The 19875-nt window shown below is 38.4% G+C and overlaps 1 protein-coding gene and 2 non-coding genes across 3 annotated transcripts in view; all 3 read right to left on the bottom strand.

The window, feature by feature from the left end:
- The window catches only part of syn2b (synapsin IIb), a 66158-nt gene extending 56339 nt beyond the window's left edge, over window positions 1–9819 (bottom strand). Inside the window, exon 1 of the mRNA XM_058373547.1 lies at window positions 9216–9819. Coding sequence (XP_058229530.1) covers window positions 9216–9580 — 365 coding nt within the window. The 5' untranslated portion in view covers window positions 9581–9819. The remainder of the gene's footprint in view (window positions 1–9215) is intronic.
- Window positions 9820–12558: 2739 nt separating this feature from the next.
- trnas-gcu (transfer RNA serine (anticodon GCU)) lies at window positions 12559–12640 on the bottom strand. Its single transcript has one exon. It is a non-coding gene; the product is annotated as a tRNA-Ser (tRNA).
- Window positions 12641–13134: 494 nt separating this feature from the next.
- Window positions 13135–13216, bottom strand: trnal-uag (transfer RNA leucine (anticodon UAG)). The gene has a single exon. It is a non-coding gene; the product is annotated as a tRNA-Leu (tRNA).
- Window positions 13217–19875: the final 6659 nt, after the last annotated feature.

Raw genomic sequence — 19875 nt, forward strand, 5'->3', positions numbered from 1 at the left:
ATCTAAAAGGTTTAGCCAGCTAAATAGTATATAAGGCCAAGCCTTTGCTATAAAGAAAAGCATCATTCAAAGAAGATCTGCTTATCTGTGAAGGGGTGCTTTCTTAATGGTTTAAATTTGGGCCTTAAATGTCACCTAAATCCAATCAGTACCTTCTACTGATCTCAGAGATATAAGCTGCCAGACATAGTGTATTTCTTACTGCAATGATTGTGAGTCAAATCTTGTTAAATGGACTGAGATCCTATTTGTCATCAGAGTCTGAATCTCATTATAGTAGGCTTCAAATATAAGTCTTGGTGAGTGCACACGTTTCCCATGTAACATACAAAACAGACAAGTGCACAGACTAGTAACAAATAATCAATAAAATAAAATTTGAAATTCTAAAATAAAAATAGAATAATTGAATAAAATTTTAGCTATAAAGAAGTAATTGCAAATGTCACCTAAAGATGAAGAAGTGAATATGGTATTCTGGTATATGGTATAGATTAAAAGCAAAATAATTTATTAATTTAAACACAATTCACCAGCCTGAATGACTGAAAACATCTTGGTGTCTTGATGCCATGTGAAAGGTGGGCCTTTTTTATTGGATCTATCTGTGAATGGAACATCCGTGGGCTGTATATCATGTTTGTAATTTAATAAAATGGCTGTCTTAGTGGAGAATAAAACCTAGTTCCCAGAAAGCCACACTATAGCTTGATAATATTCTCTAAAGCCTTACTGAACTGTATGGGTAGAAAGAAAAAACATCTATCAAAAGCAGACGACAGCTAAATCAATAGTCAAAGTGGGCTGTAAACCACATGGTTGCATCCTCAGAGTTTGATGCATATTCTCCCACTGAGCTGAAGTAGCTACGTGACTGACCTGGGGCTGAAGATGCATCACAGTGTCTTGCGTGTATGTGTATATTAGAATATATGTGAGTTTCGTGGGTCTGAAAGACAGCTCCTGTGTCATCCACTTTCCGTGAGCAAGCTGTCGAGCGTGTGGGTGCTGAAAGATTGATGGGAGCACACCTACACGGTTGTATCTACTGCACAGGCAGCTTACGACAGGCACGATATCTCTTAATCTGCCCTATATGCCTACAATTATCAGCGGTGAGGCACTGCAATTTAATTCCGTGACTTCACTGACCTTCTCGTTTAAATCTATCGATTCTCTTCGCTTTGGTGGTGTAGGGGGACGTGGGTTCAAAAGTACATTTTCATTCGCTTGCCATTGGAAAGACAAACAGAGAGGATGAGGTTCGAACAAAGTCAGCTAAAGGTTCAAGTGAGCTGGTTAGTAAACATAGAGGTGAATTCTGAGGAAATGTATACCACACATTTCATGAATCAAAATTTCCATTCTTACTCATTATAGAAATACTGTAGAAATGCCTGAATTGTTCAACACACATTTCTGAAATGTTTCCAGCTACTAAACAAACTGTGACTGCATCTGTCTTGTTACCATAGCAACCCACTTAACCAATGCCAGAAAGCCTTAAATTCTCTCTCTCTTTATATACTGTATATGTATATTTTAAATCAGTTCAATTTGAACCGCATTATGCAGTGTGAAATAGCAAGCAGCGTAACATTACCACAAAGGTCTTCTTTATTTGCTTGTTGCTGTTTTCTTTGCATCTTTTTTTTTCATAAGGACCACATCCCAATGTCTCCATGTTGCTATATTCCTATAGCGTTATATCTGGGAGTTACATTTGCAGTGAAGCAGCATTATACAGTATGTTCCTCTTGCCAGTATAACAACTAAATCATCATGCTTGCTTCAGAATGCAAGCACTGCTTATTCCACTTTTCTGAAAATGCAAACTCGGCTTATTTTATATCTTTCAGTCAACATCTTGTATTAAGTCCGAAAAAAATAGCTGCATGTGTGATATGACCTTGAACACGCAAGTTATAAAAGTGCAGTCAGCTTGAATTAACACTACTAAATATTCCAAGGATTCGAGCTGCATTCATATTGCCAACCAATGCTGACTTCTGACACAGATATCAAATATATTGATGTGTAAACATTGATGTGTGAATCCCCCCCCCCCTTTTTTTTTACCTATGGTATAGCTCACATGCAGACAACCTTCTAAAGCTAGTCATTTGATTTGCATCTAAATGCTCATACTGAAATTTTCTCCGAATTGTGGTAGGTGTTAGCACAACGATTAAGGTGTTTCACTACTGATCAGAAGGTTTTAAGTTTGATTCCCAGCACTGCTGGACCCTTAACCCTTTACTGCTCAGCTGTATAAATAAATGAGATAAATATAAGGTGCTCTAGATAAGCGTGTCTGTATATGTAACATGTCATCTGATGCTCAGAACAAATGATAATAAATATACATGCCAAACATAAATTAAATTCTCTTTCTGTTTTTGTAGGCTTTAGGTAGTCTGGTTGGGGTCTCTGGGGATAATAACACCGGCAGTCTTGGATCCATTGCCAACCTAGCACATTTTCATGGGGGAATGATGTAAACATAGATATAGATATGAGTCATGTTGTAAGTGTGTGTATATGAGTGTGTATGTATACATACATTGCCCACAACCATCACTTATTACAGCTTAGTACAATTCATTTAATACCATTCCAGTTCTAAACTTTACTCACTTTGTTAGGAATATAAATATTCCTTCTATTTATGTAACCTTCCTATCACTTCACATGTGTTTTCTAATAAATAAAACCCTTTTAGGTTTTTCTTTTCAATTTCCAGGCAAAGCCACTGGTGAATCATGGCAGTGAGCATGGCATACTAAATGACCTGTGGGTGAGGAATAAAGCTGCCTCAGGCCATGATAACAGGCTCTGGGGATGAAAGCTGGACTGGTTCTGAGGGCAAAAGGTCAAACTTTACCAAGGCCTTCATCTGCACTCTGAGGGCGCAGAATGTACTGCATGCTATTTTTTTTTATGGTATTTCATTGGAAGTTCTTTGAAAATAGTTTGCATCCAGGTGCAAGAATATAACAGATCAGGATTTTTTCCACAGCACTGGACAGAACCTATTTCTTGTTCAGGCTAAAAACAAACTAGCATTAAAGAAAATTAAAACTCTCATGTAGCTTACATGCATTTTCTTAAGCATAATTACCTAGCAGGACAGATATGATTTGTTGACAAAAAAAAAGGGTGCATTTCAATGAGTGATCTGTGTAAAAGCTAGCTAATCAGTTCATTCAACAAATTCATTTGTTGACAATTTGAGAGTAGCTGCATTTTGAACCGTTATGCTAGCACGCTCATTTTCTCTGTAAACATCACTGACAAATTAGACTATTTTAAGCATGTGTGGTAACTCATGTTGGTAAAAAAGTCAGTGTGTAAGAAGCTACAGGATACAGAAGACCAAGGTTAGCATATGGAGACACAGAGTAGCTGAGTGTGCTTTTCAGAAAAAGCATGACAGTTCTGAATGGTATTGTTCTAAACAGAATCAGCAGTGGTTATAAAAGCAACATACGCTAACACAATGAGATTTTTTAGCTTCAGGCCCATAGGCACAATGAGATTTTTGAGAATGAAAATACAAAAAAAAAAGAAGCAGATAAGCAACTGAGAATTTGATTGAAGAGAAATATGAGTTTCTGTCAAACATATGCTCCATACTTCATTTTTCAACATCAAGATTTTTACACCAACCTACAGACAAGTAAGTGCCTTACTGTAGGACCTATTCATTAGACAACATAAAACTTCATTTGTGATTTGTCTGAGGTATTGAGCGTTTACAAACCCCCCAAAGGGGATATTTAAATAGAAACAGTTGCCAGGTTTAAGGTCAAACACATCCCTATAAATCACTCACTGGACTGTAATTACATTCAACTAAAAAGGGCTTTATGGTTATAAACACATACTACAGACTGTCACATCCCCATGGTGATGACACTAATGAATGAATATGAAGATAATAAGCTTAAACCCAATGACCAGATTTGCCTCGGATCTAAAGGCTAAGAAAACTAGGGTTCTTAATAATCACCAGGATCACATGCATCCTCACACTAAGGTCACTGAGGTTAAAAGGTCTGATTGAATATCCAGGCTGTGTACAGAAAAGGTTAATGATATCAGTATTAAATTGATAAGGCCATGTAACTAACTGGAATATACATAACATTCAGGTAAAATGTGCAAACTTTCATTTCATTTAGCATGTAACACAACAACAGACTTTCAGAATGTCATTCATACTCTTTCTTTCTCTGAAGTGGACGCATTTTTATTCAAATTTACTAGAAAATAACAAATTTGATGTGGGACGCTTGAGGGCAAATTCCATGTCAGTTCAATAGCATGTTTATCCTAAGAAGATTAGGGCCTTGCTCAGTTTCCCAACAGTGGAGCTTGGTGGTGCTGGGGCTTGAACCCTGACCCTCTGATCAACAACCCAACCACTTGAGCCACACTGGGACATTGTCAAAGCATGATCTGTTGCTCTTTCCTGTACACATTTGCACACATACACTTTATACAGTACTGTGTAGAGTACTTAGTTCTCTTTTGTCGCCTGTAGTTCTATGATTTATGTAGTGCCAGGGTCCTGGAGGAACATTCTTTCATTTTACTATGTACTGCACCAGCTATACATGGTGGAAATGACAATAAAAGCTTCTTGATGTGACTTAACTTGACTCAAGAAACCTAACAATGAACAAGCCAGAGATGACAGTGGTGGAAAGAAAAACTTAATGAAACAACATAAGGAAATAACTTTGAGGAAGAGCAAGAAGCATGGAAAGCTGCTTTAGTTAAATGTAACCAAAACATGATCGCTTAGACAATGGCTTATAGCATCCTTATGTCCTAATGCTGTCTTACAAATTGTACAGCATTCATTATGGTGACTACTAAAACCACAGCTAATGACGATGATGATTAATGTTAGCATTAAAAAGCTAATTAAAGATTTGATAAGAGAATTCCCTTATGACCTTGAAGCATAAACATCCCTGATTCTGGTCACTGTTTTCTGGTTGGTGACTGTAACACCTGAATCACATCAATATCTGACTTCCACTGGAGATGGACAAGCCTATATGAGCAAGCCTAACAAAAAATCTATATACAAGTCCAATTGTCTAGCAGCAAGCTTTTAGCACATCTACATCTACAATTCAGCATGTCAACAATATTCCCCTAGCCACGGTGAAGACATAAAGCCTTTCTTGACTAAGTAGCAAAGGGCAACACAGTACTAAAATGTAGCCTACCTAATTAGCCTCCTGCTAGGTGGAACTCATTTGTTATGCTGAGTGTCTGGTTTATTTCACACATGGACGTTTAACAGCACTAGAGGAATAGTATGGCCTCTTCTTCCGTCCATTACATGTTGCAGCAGTAAACAATTCAGGCTGATTTGAAAGCTTTTTACGGGAGGCTGTTCATCAGAGGTGACAGAGTCATTTCAGTAGCAGACATTGACAAAGAGCTATCCTGTAAGCCTTCAAACACAAGCTCTAAAAAAAACCACACACTCACGATGTATTATGTAAATCGCAAGTGATATTGGCATTAAATCTGAAATACTGTATGGATTTTAAATAAAAGGTAAAACTGTAAGCATGAACTGTGACTTATCAAGCTATGCAAAATTCATAGTCACAATAAGAGAGGAAAACGTGATGAGTCAGGGGTTTTTTTTTTGGCCGGGGAGGGGGGTGGTGGTTTTGGTGTCACTCCAGCTTCAGAAATACCTTGACTGGTCACATTATTAGGAATACTGCTACACTTGTTTATTTATGACATTATTCAACCAGCTAGTAGTGCATCTTCAAGCGCTAGGTGAAGACCTCTTTCTGAAATACTTAAACTAGCATTTGTTTTCTTGTTTGTTTCCCAACCGAGTTTTACATTTAATGTATTAATTGATCGAGATTTCATAGCACTCTTGTACTTAGCTCTGGAAAAAGGTGTCTGCCAAATGCCTTAAATGTAAATCCATCAGGAGTCTGAGGCTAAAGTGGGCAGAGTTTAGGACTAGAAGAACACTGAATGGTCTTTTCATGACATTCGATTGCCAGTAAGGCTCTGCCATTGTACCACCCACTGTAGCTTCAGATTGGCTGACAGAAGCGGAATCAGACATGGTCTGTTAATCTGCCCCAAGGTTCAGCATGTTTCTTCTCACCAAGATTCTTCTCTTCTCACCATTGTAAAGAGTAAAGAGTGGCTATTTGAGTTACCTAGCCTTCCTGTCAGGTCAAATCATCTGGCTATTGCCCTCTGACCTCTCTCATCAATAGGGCATTTCCACCGACAGAACTGTTGCTCAGAGACTGTTTTTCCTCACCATTCTATGTGAACTGTAGAGAAGGATGAAATCGACAAATACTCAAACCAGCCCATCTGGCAACCATATCAAGGTCAAAGTTACTGACATTACAGTTTTCTCCATTCTGTTCTTTAACGTGAAAGTATTTTCACTGTATTGCTATATTGTTCACTGTATTGCTGATTGGTTGACTGAATAATTGCCTGAATGCACAGATGCACATTCATTCATAAACGTTATGTAACATTTTGTAACCTGTTTTGTTAGCTAGAATAATTAGCTCCATTAACGGAATACAGCATGTTACTATGAATCTATAAACTTAGCCTTACATCGAAATCTACTATTTAAAGGAGTAATGCAGCATAAAAAGTAGTTCTTATGTTGCAGGTTTCTGATACAGTACCTATAGTATAGTGCACCTACACAAATCAGTCTGCTGGCAAAAAAAGCCTGCGTTTAAAGGGGTTGTATATAAAATGACAATTGACTGGAGGTAAATGGTCTGTGTTATCCAGTTGCTGAAATAAAGCAATAAATGCAGAATACAACCAGAAACATCCAGTATTCCAGACATTTCACAAAGGAAAAATGCTTACCTGACCTTATTAAGGGCTTTGAAAAATTATATGACGTATGTCCATCAATCATGTATTTCATTCCGGCATGATGATAATGCCTTTTCTTGTTTTCCACACACACTGACATGAGATCAAAAACTAATTAAGGATAAGTATTAACTTCCGAACTGATGAATGTCTGGAGAGAAAGGATGACAAATGAATATTGCCTGTGAGCCAGTGAACCTGGCTGAAGTTATTATTCCACCTTTGATCAAATGTAGCTGAGAAATGATACGTCTGTTGATTCTGTCTCGGATTTCTAAAATAGAAATAAATAAATAAATAAATAAATAAACAAACGGCATTTGTTTATTTATTTATTTATTTATTTAACGGAATTACGTAATACTAGCTGAGCTGAGAGAGACAGGCTCCACCTCAGCACCTGCTCCCTGTGTACACCAAAAGAGATCCAAATAAAACCAGACTGTGTGTCAACATTCATGTCAAGGCTAATACATGTGATGAACACAAAATGAGAGAATAATTCCTGATTGGCCCCCCCTCCCACTCATACATGCACTTGTGCACAAACTAAAGGTGCGTACACACACACACACACACACACACACACACGCAAGCACTTACGCACGCACGCACGCATGCACGCACGCACGCACACATGCTTGTGCATTTATCCTCCCACACAGTACACAGTCGGCACAGATGCAGCATGCCCCAGGCTGAGCATGATGATTCACCACATCCTTTTTTATCACTTAATCACATGACCAGGCCTCTTGAGCCCCGTCCCTCTACATCAACACAGAGGAGGTTGTCAAGGGTAGCAGCTAAAATGAGCAAAGGTTGCACGTCCAAGCCTCATAACATCCATTGAGATTTTGGTTTTACTGTTCCAGACAGGCATAAAGATAGTGTTAAAATTTTAATACATAATACACCTTTTACTGTCCTGTATTCAGACCTGGATATAGAATGAGATATCTTAATTCTAAGAATTATCTTTAAAACCTTGCAGGAGACAGTGCACTTTTATATTGGGAGATGACATTGCAGTTATATAAACACACAAAACAATCCAGCCAAGAGCCATTTTATATGGAGAGTAAATCAAAGCAAATCTAGCTTTAATCAGACAGCATTGTTGCTCAGAGCTGGCCTAAAAATGAGAATTTGAATGCTGATGTCTCAAAACAAAACAAAAAAAAACCCCAATAACTCAAAATGTCCAAGGTTAATGATAAATAATGCTTGTAATAAGGATGTGAAAATTTATTTTATTCCCAAGGCAATCTTGCATCTCTATACTCTGTCTTCATATCTCTAAATACTACTCACATGACATGCTGTACCTGTTAAGAATTTCAACCATTTTCTTAAAAAAATAAAATAGAAGATTAATGCATAAATGCATAAGGAGTATCAGTGAATTTCTGTGGTACTGAATGTAAAACTCAAACCGTGTTGATTGCACGCCAGTGTTATTAAAATATAACTGAAATGCATGCTCAGGTTTCAAAAATGGAAGATAAACATGGATGCTTCAATGATTCCAGTAGAGATTACTTTCAGAAAGTGGGTGAGCTAGCTCAGTCGATCTTGTGAAAAGCTCTGCACAATCATCCATGAAGGAAAAATCAATAGTGCCAATGGAAAACACAGGCGCTTCTTTTTCCTTGGCTAGAAAGATGACTGGCTTTACTCTAACGGATACCATTAACAGACAGATCATAGATATGCAGAGTATTTCTCAATATTATGATACTACATTCACCCGGTAACCCATGTCAATATAGATGTGATAGTTCAATCAGAGGATGGAGAGCAGGACCAAGGAATGTTAAACTAATAACATTAAAGCCCATGAGAAAGAAGAATCCAATTGACCAGGATTGGTCTCGGTGGTGCTGTGAACCTCCCACCCCAACACACCACCTCTCATTTTCTTCAACCCCATCAAGGACAATTTACTGCCAACAATAGTTAAACAAATGTATGTACCATGCACAGAATTTTAAAAGATAATTCATTAGAAGGATTCTGCATCAAATATACTATTTTTACAAACCGGAAGATATCAAAGTCAGCTTTAATCCACTAAGCTAAACTAGAGCTTTCTAGCAAAAACATCCAAGAGATCCTCCAGATCTATTTCTCATTTTGTGCAAAAATAAAAAATAAAAAAACCCACAGGAACCTAAAGCCATTTAATCCTGCATAGGTTTTCATCCACTTTAGCTTACTCTCAAAGGTCATTCACAAGTAGAGATCAAGAGGATGAAAAAAACAGCTCTGCATACTAGACATGGTATAGAGAGAGTACTAACCATTCGTTCTGTGGCTCGTCAATCACCAGGAGCACCTTGAACTTCTTGGAAGACTGTGCAGGGCTTTGCTCGACCAGTCCTGCTGAGGCTGCCGTCTGCTTCACCACATTGGTGATGGAGCTGAAGAAGCCAGAGCTGGATGGAGCAGCCTGGGGCCGGCGCTCAGGGGCTGGAGAGACAGACGGAGCAGCAGTAGGAGGAACGGTGGCTGTAGCAGGAGCAGGAGAAGAGGACGGGGCCTGCTGAGAGCCGGCACTGGGTGGAGGAGGTGGAGGAGGATCAGGTCTTTGCAGATCGGTCATGTAGCCATTGGGTAGGTTGGCAATGAAGCTGCTGTCAGAAAGGCGACGGCGCAGGAAGTTCATTGCTGCGGCTGGTGAAGGTTAAACCTTGGTGGAGATTGATGGAGAGCTACTCAGGTGTTTATGGAGATGGACCTCCTGAATCACTGTTCTGTAATACTTCCTACTAATAAGGGTTTATTGGGATGGATGTCCTAATGATAACTAAATGCTGCTTCTCTTCCTCACGCTCTCTGTCCGCCTGTGCTCTGACAGCCTGAGCGAGAGATGCTCGTGCTCTGCCTCAGCCTTCCCACTTTCTCATGTCCCCTCCCTCTCTCTTTTCACACACACACGCACACACACACACACAAACACACTCCCCCTCCCCTTCTCACTCTGCTGCGTCATGACCTACGTAGTTGTGTCGTACTGCAGTTTGCAATAGGGGTTTCCAATGAATATAGATAAGCGGGGGCACTACCCTCCTCTACTCCTTAATGATGGCATTCCCTTCTCTCGTCCCCCAAACCCTTTCTCTCTGTTTTATTTTTCAATGTGACCTCCAGGGACTTGGGGACAGATTAATGCAAAATTAATTGGGCGGAGCCTCTTTTCTCGTCCTTCCTAGCTTCTGGGCAGTGTAGCTCTGTGAAAAACAAATATTGTGTCATCTTCATTCCACTCACTAATTAACCCCCTGTATTCCCAGGGCTGTGGGCATGTCTAGTATTAGATTTTTCATGCATTGTTCCCCCCCTTTAAAATAGACATGAAATACATCCCTTGTATATTTAAATAACATAATTTAACCGAATGCAGAATACAAAAGTGACATAGGTGGATAGATAGGTATACATTGTAAACCACATAAAAATTATTCTATATTAATTAATTATATTATAGAATAAAAAAGATAAAGAAGAAAAGTAAATAGAGTAGATTTTCTAAAAATGCTGTTGATCAAACAAGACATTAGTTTCATGATTAAGATGTGATTCTAGCAAATAACTAGAGGTTTATAGGTACCAGTTTAGCATCCTGCAAAACAGACAGACAGACAGACAGATAGACAGATAGATAGATAGATAGATAGATAGATAGATAGATAGATAGATAGATAGATAGATAGATAGATAGATAGATAGATAGATAGATAGATAGATTATATTAAGGTCTTAAAGGAAAGCAATCCAAGATATTCTATATAATCCAAAAAAAAGCTCTAATCCAAAAGCAGTCTATATAAGAGTTATGTGTGTCTATGTTAGCTAGCATGCTGTCATGATTGAGCTGGATTTACCTGCATTAAGGAGGCAATTATTCACCATTTAGTCATCCTTTTGTCATTTTCATGTTTGTGACCTTTCATTTTTATGAAGTTTTGTGGTGGGTTGCATTTATGAGTACAAAGAACATTGAAATTCAATTCATTTGAAAATTGGAATGTATATGGTGTCAATCTAAATTGGTAGTAACCAAGACAGTATGGAAGGAGACTTTCTTGAGCTCTAGAAAAGCTCTTAGTGCTGCCAGGTCATTGTATCTGTCTACTCTAATAGAAGACAACAAAAATAACCCGAGATTCTTATCTAACACTGTAGCAAAATTAACTAGGAATAAGACCACCACAGAAGTATGCACACCATCAATATGTAAAATGACAATATTGAAAATAACATCCAAAAATGTAAGGCTGTTAATTCAAAACCAGGAAACTAACCATGTACATAACAATATAACCATAACAGCGATTAGAACCCTCCACACCATCACCTTGTACCCTTCCAGGGGGCCAAACTAATTTCATAAAATTCCTCACAGAAATCGCCAACTTGTGTACTAGATCCTATCAGTTAACTACACCTTTCTTCAAACAGATACTACCAAATGCAGTCAAACCTTTTCTGACCTCTTTTCTCTTAGCCAGGAATGTCTACATTTAAACTAGCAGTTGTCAAACCCTTGATAAAAAAATCCTGATCTTGTCCCCTGTTGGCTGTCCATCTAAAAGCCAATATCAAAACCCCCTTAATCTCCAAGAACCTAGAAAAGGTTATAGCACAGAAGTTATGTTCATACTTACATAAGAATAGCATTCAGCATAGCACAGAGATACTGGTTAAAGTGGTATATGACCAGCTACTGGCCTCTGATAAGAGTTATGTCTCCTTCCTTGTGTTACTTGACCTTAGTGCAGCTCTTGACACCACTGATCGTAGTATTCATACTATGCTCTGTGGTAGACTACAAAATGCTGTTGGAGTTAATAGGACAGTCCTCTCCTGGCACAGGTCTTATTTGCTGTTACTTATAGAGGTTTTTTAATAGAGCGCAAGCTAGGTGACTGCTTTTCTAATAAATAGTATGCATTTATTAAGGCATGCTGTCATATAAACCAACAGTTGCAGATGCTGCATGGTGGCCAAGCGTTAAAAGTTTGTGGACAATGTTAAACATGGCTTTAGGCCAATGCTGCCACCACTTGCCGAAACCCAGGATCGGACCAGGGGATGAATCACCTGGGATGATCAGAAGTTCAGTTTTGCTAGGATTGAGCTTCAGCTTATAAACTGTCTGCCAGACACGCTGAGATCTGAGCAGAAGCTGTGGTATCTGAGGGAGGGAAGCAGAAGATAAGTTGGGTGTCATCAGCCTAGCATTAATCCAGCACCTAAGACTGCTCAACCACAATACCCATGGGCAGGGAGGGGTGAGGGGGTCCAAGATGGCGCCGGTGAGGTCGGCTGCCGTCACGACTGCTCAGACCACTTTTTATTTGAATTTGAATTACAGAAGACCTGCCGGGACACATTTCCTTTACCAAATGCGCTTAAACAGGGTCTTTTTGAGAACAGTAAAAAGAAGGGCTTTGCAATGTGGATTGGGGTGCATAGCCTTAGCCTCCTGTTCATGTAGCTTGCTCAGATGAACTTCCAGCATTTGAAACACAATAGAGCTTTTCACTTTTCTCACTCCACTCTAGCATGATCTCATGGTCCAGGTACAAAGCAGTTGGCAAGCAACAAACTTTATGGCTTTGCAGTAAAGAAGCACACAGCCGACGAGGATGGGATTCGAACCCACGCGTGCAGAGCACAATGGATTAGCAGTCCATCGCCTTAACCACTCGGCCACCTCGTCCTGCACTGAGGGGCCAAGGCATGTTAGAAAAGCATAGGTTCTTTAATGGGGCGCAAGCAGATGTCTTTTTTTTTTAAAATAAATTGTATGCATGTATTAAGGCATGCTGTCATATAACTTGAAGGGTGCAGATGCTGCGTGATGGTCAAGTATTCACAGAGAACACAACAATTCTATAGCATGCACATTTTTTTCAGCTGACGACCCCAGCCCGAACCAGGGACCAACAGATCTTGAGTCTCGTTCCCAACTGAGCTATGTGGTTCAGCTTGTGTACAATGTTAAATGCGGTTTTTGGGATTTGCGGTTTTTAAATATGAGGTATAAACCAAAGCATACCTTTAAAGGGTGCCTTTGAAGCTAGCTGCTAAAACTCAGGATCAAATCAGGGACCTTTAGATCATCCCTTTCTTAAGTGTGTATACAGAAAGTATGGGAGCCACAACCACTGTAAAGCCTTTCTGGTGTCAAGACAGTGCATTGAAAAAGTTCCCTGGCAGCGGTGGGATTTGAACCCACGCCTCCATAGAGACTGGAGCCTAAATCCAGCGCCTTAGACCACTCGGCCACACTACCTACCAGCTAAAGCAGGTTTAGACCACACCTTGGATCTGATACCATGTGTCTGTAAATATTCCACTTTAAAGATGCCTGCTATTGTTTTAACTTGTGCCCTTCAGTCTATTTTTTTTTAAATAGATAAGTGTCAGAATATATCAGTCAATATGTCAGCCTATTTGAGATATCCAGTATATCTGATGTGATATTTGTGTCTTAATCCACATAAAAGGACACAGTAATCTTGTGTATCACTTACACACTCTCATAGAACTCTAATTTGCCTGCATGTGTTTAGTTTTTGGTAATTCTCATTAATCACATAAATAGGACTCCCACTGAAATGTCAAACTTTGTACTTTCTGAAGCTTTCTAAAAGGTCAGAGGAAGTTGAGAAATTCCACAGTGTGAACATCTACTTGAAAACCATATGATAGAATTTCTGTCTTTCTCTAGGGACAGATGGTTTGTGGCGAAAACTAGTTGGTTACCTGGTCCAAAAATTTTTTTAAAAAAAATTAATTATTCTATTAATTTTGCCATAACGAGGGATTACTTGAAAACAGGTCAGTCTAGATTAAATCGATTTTTAGCTCTTGTTAATTAAGACATTTAATTTTAAAACGTAACAGATAACCATCTCTGTATTTAATTCTCATGGTGAACATTTCCACTCAACTGTTCTTTGCAGAAAATATTGCTTTTATGAGCTACTGTGTACTGTATAAATACTACACTACAAAGATAAAGACAGAGAGTACGTCTCAATTAGATGTCAGTTTTTCGGTTGTGTTTCTAGTTTGAATGTCATACGGCATTACATACCTGACAACTAGACAGGGAGTCATCCGATTCTGTTATCATATTAACTACACGTATCATCAGTGATGTAGCTAGACACACTTCTTTGTGTCTTTACTGCATCGACATGAAATCTAATAAACAAGCGATCACATACGTAGATATGCGTGGAAGATTTCCATGACTTGTCCTCTATCTCTGGGGTGCCCTGAATCCTTTAATGCCAATTTCCCTTCTTTTCTTTCAGGATTTTGTATCAACTGTAAAGTCCCATTTTCACATCTTGCACTACAAGAGAAATAAGTATATATTCTAAGATGTCTGACATTCTGAAGCGAAAGCAGTAGTTTTAACCCGTGGCAATGGGATTTGATCAAGAAATGACTTGAGATTCTATAAATTTGTTAAACTGGGCATGTAAAATTGCACTTAAACTGCTGTGGTGTATGCCTGGCTTTAGTTTTAATAGCAGATCGATCCAGATGAACTATAATAAATCTCTGTAACAAAATGGGAACAAATTGGCAGCTCATTATGAGTCCTATGATCAGACCCATTAATAATTAATCTTGTAGGAAAAATTTTTATACGTTCTCTTTAATTGAATGCTATATCCAAGCAATTCGTAGGCTTACTATACCTGTTTCTATTCATGTGCTTTCTATACCTATCCCAGATGGATCATTGTTTTTTGCTTTTTTAGTGAAGTTTCAGTAGTTATTAGTAAAGAATAATATTAGAAAAATGATTAACAAGTGTACTACAAGAAAATAAACACATTTGTTGTTTATTTAGCACATGTAATTTTACTTTGCATTGAAGGCGTCTGATACTTTTTTGGCCAACATGAAAAATTGTCCTTTCAAATGCTAATGCTGGACCATAATTCTCCTTCACTTGCAGACAAGCGATGAAAGCAGTTTAATATTCCTCCAAGGCAGCCACCCTCTCTTCCCATCATTACTCAAAACTTTAGGGAAACCAAAATAAGAAACTACAATAATATAAGAATAATGTTGCTCTTTTAATATCTGGATTAAATCTCATTTATAAGTAAAACCCTTCTGTCCTTCTGACTTTGAAAGAGATAAATGTTTTAGAAGTTAGGCTCAAGGGGAAAACAAGTGTTTTCATTTTTAAGTGGCTGCTTATCTAATATTATTGCCCTCGAAATGAAACCTGCTTAAAATGATTATACCAAGGCCATGGGAAAATACTTGCTTACAGATTTGCTGGTTTACATGCTCACGATTTCTAACCCAAAATACAATTCATCTATCCATCCATCTTCTATAGTACTTATCCTATATAGGGTCATGAGGGACATGAAGTCTGTCCCAGAAGACTTGGGGCACAAGGTGGAGGACACTCTGGACAGCGTGCCAATTCATCACAGGGCACAATTGGTCACACAGTCACTCACACACTATGGATAATTTTGTTCAGTTAGCCTGCAGAGCATATACTTGGACTGGGGAGGAAACTGGAGTACCCAGAGGAAACCCCTAAAGCTAGGGAAGAACTTTCAAATTCTGTTCACACAGCATGGAGGCAGAAACCAATACTCAAACCCCAGAGCTGGGAGTGATGATATAATGTGGAAATTTCAGCATATGCAGACAAAAATGTTAACTAAATGTGTAGCGTGTTATTTACATCTGTACTTTTGACGGTCACCAACAGTTGGTACCAAATTCAATTCAATTCAATTTATTTGTATAGCGCTTTTAACAATGGACAAGTGTAGAAACAGAGAAGGTAAAAAAGTTAAAGTTACTGTTTTATCCCTATTTTATCCCTAATGAGCAAGCCTGTGGTGACGGTGGCAAGGAAAAACTCCCTGTGATTATATGAGGAAGAAACCTTGGGAGGAACCAACCCATCCTCATTTGGGTGACAATGGACAGTAAATAATGTAAATGTAACAAAATAATAATATAACCCGAGGGCTTATGGGGAACAATTAGGACAGTGTAGTTTCTGAGTTCATTATAGACACTAATTCCTTTCTGTTTCAAGCTGACAATCAAGATGACGGTGTGATAGTCTCCAAATGGCTCTGCCCACGGCTGTCTCCTGGTCACAGGCTGTCCACACAGATCCATCCACAGCATCAGTGGGCACCACCAAGCGATGAGATTCCAACCAGGGAAAGAGCCAGTGGTCACACTGGAAACTCAGAACACTGGGAGCACGCGAGTGGGGTGTAGTTCCGTGTGTTCAAAACATATTTGTCCAAAAACCTGATTTTGAACTAAATGTCATGTTCTTTAGCCCTGTCTTTGCTATATTTGCTGATATTGGGATGCTTCTTGGGCTCATCCCTATCGGTCATTCTTTTCAATAGCATTGACATAACACAGGATGGCAATGTTCCTTCCTCACTCACTGCCGTTCAAGGACTTGACCCTCTTCTGAAATCGGTTGACTTCTAGCTAGGTCTCATTGTTGCAGTCTGTTCTTTATTCTTTGTAAAGAAAGGGGATTCAAATGTGGTTGACTATACAGTACATGTAAATTGATTATAATCAGTGCCTATGTGTATTGCATATTAGTGCATTAATACCAGAGGAAACAAGTGTATTGCAATTAAGGCACCTTTCATCCATTGGGCTTAAAATAAGCTTGTTATATAACACTTAAATGAGATCTCACTCTTTAGGTCAGTCCAGTATTTAAAAAAAAAACAATCACAGCTCTATATAACATTTACTGGTAAATAAATGTTATTAAATGTATTTCTCTAGATAACGTTCCCCACCAGTGATTACGTCAATGTGACCAGAGAGCAGTGACGCAGATGGTGTTACCTGACAGCAGGCAAAATGGCAGCTGCTCTTTAAATCTCTGCAGCATCACTGGAAAGATGTTGGCTTCAGTAGTGCGTGCTAAACGTAATGTCACGTGGTGAGCTAGGGGTGTGTGCTCAGCTCTGGTGCTCCTCACAGTTGTAGGCATGCTGACATGCAAAGCTCATCCTGCCCTGAATATTTTATGGTGGGGCTAAAAATAGCACAGCATGTTGTGTCTTCACACTCAAACATGTCTCGTGGGGTTTTGGTGTATTAAACAAAAGTGTGTCATCTGTGCTTGTTTTGATTTTCTTATAATTGGTTAGAAATGGGATTTGGAAAGGTTTTCCATTGAAGCAGCAGGCAGTAAAACTGGGATCTTTTTAAATAACAATATGTTGTAAGAAATATCCCAGTAAGAAATGGTCCATGTATAAGCTAAATTATGGTAATGGTATTCCTAATCAGAGTATCTAGAGGCAAGGGCCAAGAGGTTAATTGAAATTCGTGCCATTGCTGAGATTTCTTTCAAATACTGTGTACCACACACTTAATAGCAATCTTGTTGGTGAAAGAATTAAGAGCAGGACTTATGTAATCTAACATGTGAAGTCAGTGAATAATAAAATAAACCAGGTCAATAATTAGAATGTTCCACCGGAGCTATATAGGTACAGTATCAAAGCTTAATTAAGACTTCTGGACATTTTTACACTGCTGTCTGATGTCTCTATATACTACCAACTATTGACTGAACCTTGCGTGCATCCCTTTTCCATTCATCTTTAATGCGTTAACAAACACAACTTGAATAGACAACTAGTTTTTTCAAGGCTGACACTGACCAGACACTGCTTATGGAAAATGGAAGACCTGACCTGCATTGATGATCCAAACCCAAATGATTTCAGATGTATGAGTTTCCCAAATTTATTGTGTAAAAATAACAACAGTCCAATTCAATTCAGTTCGGTTTTCATTGCTCAGACATTGCCGCAATGCAGCTTTACCAAAACCCCATGAGGTAACAGGAGGAAGAAACCTTGAGAAGAATGGTGTCCAAAAGGTAATCCTTTTCTGATTGCCAATGGACAGAGGAATTATAAATCATTACAGCTTTAAAAGTGTAAAGACAAACAATATTAAGTGTGTTAAAGGGTGTTTAGTATGAGGAGATTATGAATACGGATGATCACAGGACAATCTTTATGAGAAGACAGATGCAGATTTAAGTGTAAATCTCTACAGGATACAGATGAGGCGGTCCGCTGAAGAAGCTTAAGTACTGGACATAAACTTTTTATTAGTTTTACTTTTTATTTTTTTTAGAAATATTATTTGAGAAGTTTTGCTGTTTTTCCTTGTGTTTCAACCTCTGTGAGCCTTTGCTTTGGTTCTTCTCCTGTCTCTGCCCCTGTCCTATCACTGCGTTTTTCTTTGAATGTGTGCACCTGTTAGTCTATATATCTTGTGCTATTTGTATTTTATTGTCTTATTATTGGCTTTTTATTGTCATATTAAGTCTTTTTGTTTCTGTTGTTAAATTTATCACTTATAGTATTTCCCCTCCTTTGATTTTCAACTCATATAACCATATATTGTAGTAAAGATGATTCAGTGTGTGACCTGAATATGACCTAATGAACTCGTGCTCCGACAACCTATCTCCTGCTGCATCTAATGGTTCAAAACCCATCTTCTGTCCGGTGTGATAGCCAGGAGAGTGAATGAAACTGTTAGCACATTCTGGTGTACGTGACAGATATCACAATAGCAGCCAGAGACCTTTATTATAAAGACAGCAATTTGAACTGCTATTTTTGTCAGACCTCTGAACCATAGCTTGGTGCATGATGTCTGTTCTTTTCAGCTGTAACTGACTGTTCTGCAAGCCAAAGACAATACTTACTTCATCGAATCCTTATTTCACTCATTTCCACAATAGTTTCATGTCTTGTTTGATATTTTGCAGGCTCAGTGCAACAGCTAATGTAGGAATTGGTTTGCACTAGGTCTCTGCGATTAGTGATTACTTGGCTAGAGCCTCTGTGTTTATGTAAATGGGAATGATAGCTAATGGAAAATAATAAAATGGCCCAAATTTGTGGACAGAAACTCCTCAACTATTTAATTCATTCCGGATAAAAAAAAAAAAAGCATGCAGCTAATTGAAAAAGGAATTCATAATTGAAAAAAATTCATGATAACTAGAATGAACTAGATTGCAAAAAAAAAAAAAAAAAACCACAATAAAGACAATGTGCATTGAGACTGCCCTGTGATCCTCAACCGCATCTCCTGATGATGTATGAATTCTTTGTTCGGATGTAAAAAAAGAAGCACTTTGCAAGATGATCTTCTAAAGTAATGGCAATAAAAACACCATGAATATATAACTCTTTCATGCTATGCCAGGCTCCTTTGGGAAATAGGGTTAAAAATTCAATCAGCATTTGTGACGTTCCAGTAAAATGCAAAAGGACAGTACTTCCAGTTACTTGGGATCAGAATGTACACAAATATATCACTCCATTGTGAAGTAAGATCCAAATTGGAGTTTTCTGCTGTTGTCTTCTTGAAACTTGGCAGTACTCAGCGTTCTCAGCTCACTATCCCATAACAGACAACCTTTAATGGAAGTTTAACTGCATGCAGGAATTGAAAGGAGCTCATGTCTGAAGCGTAAAAAAAAAGAGAAATGATTTCACACTCTGGATCTCATCCAGAACTAAAAAATGAAGACAAAATGGTGTTGTTGCTGCAGTTAATGAGAATGTAAATCTTACTCACAGCTTCGTAAAGGGCCTTGAGGAGCTCAGTGAGCGCTATACTCAATGTAGTAGTTCATTTAATCCACCACCCTACTTGGAGTAAAGCATGGCCTTCTGTGCTTACATACATTTCTGTCTTCATAGGACAATATCATTCATTCAGGAAGCAAGCGTTTAATAATTATTTATGCAGGTCAAATGATGTTCACATATCTAGGTTATGGAGTACTCATGTGGGAGTGATAGCATATAGGAAGAAAACTACTTAACTATATCTCATTATTTTCTCTATAGTTTCTTCTCCATAGCATTT

Source organism: Hemibagrus wyckioides, linkage group LG21 (genome assembly GCF_019097595.1).
Source record: "Hemibagrus wyckioides isolate EC202008001 linkage group LG21, SWU_Hwy_1.0, whole genome shotgun sequence".
Classification (NCBI taxonomy): domain Eukaryota; kingdom Metazoa; phylum Chordata; class Actinopteri; order Siluriformes; family Bagridae; genus Hemibagrus; species Hemibagrus wyckioides.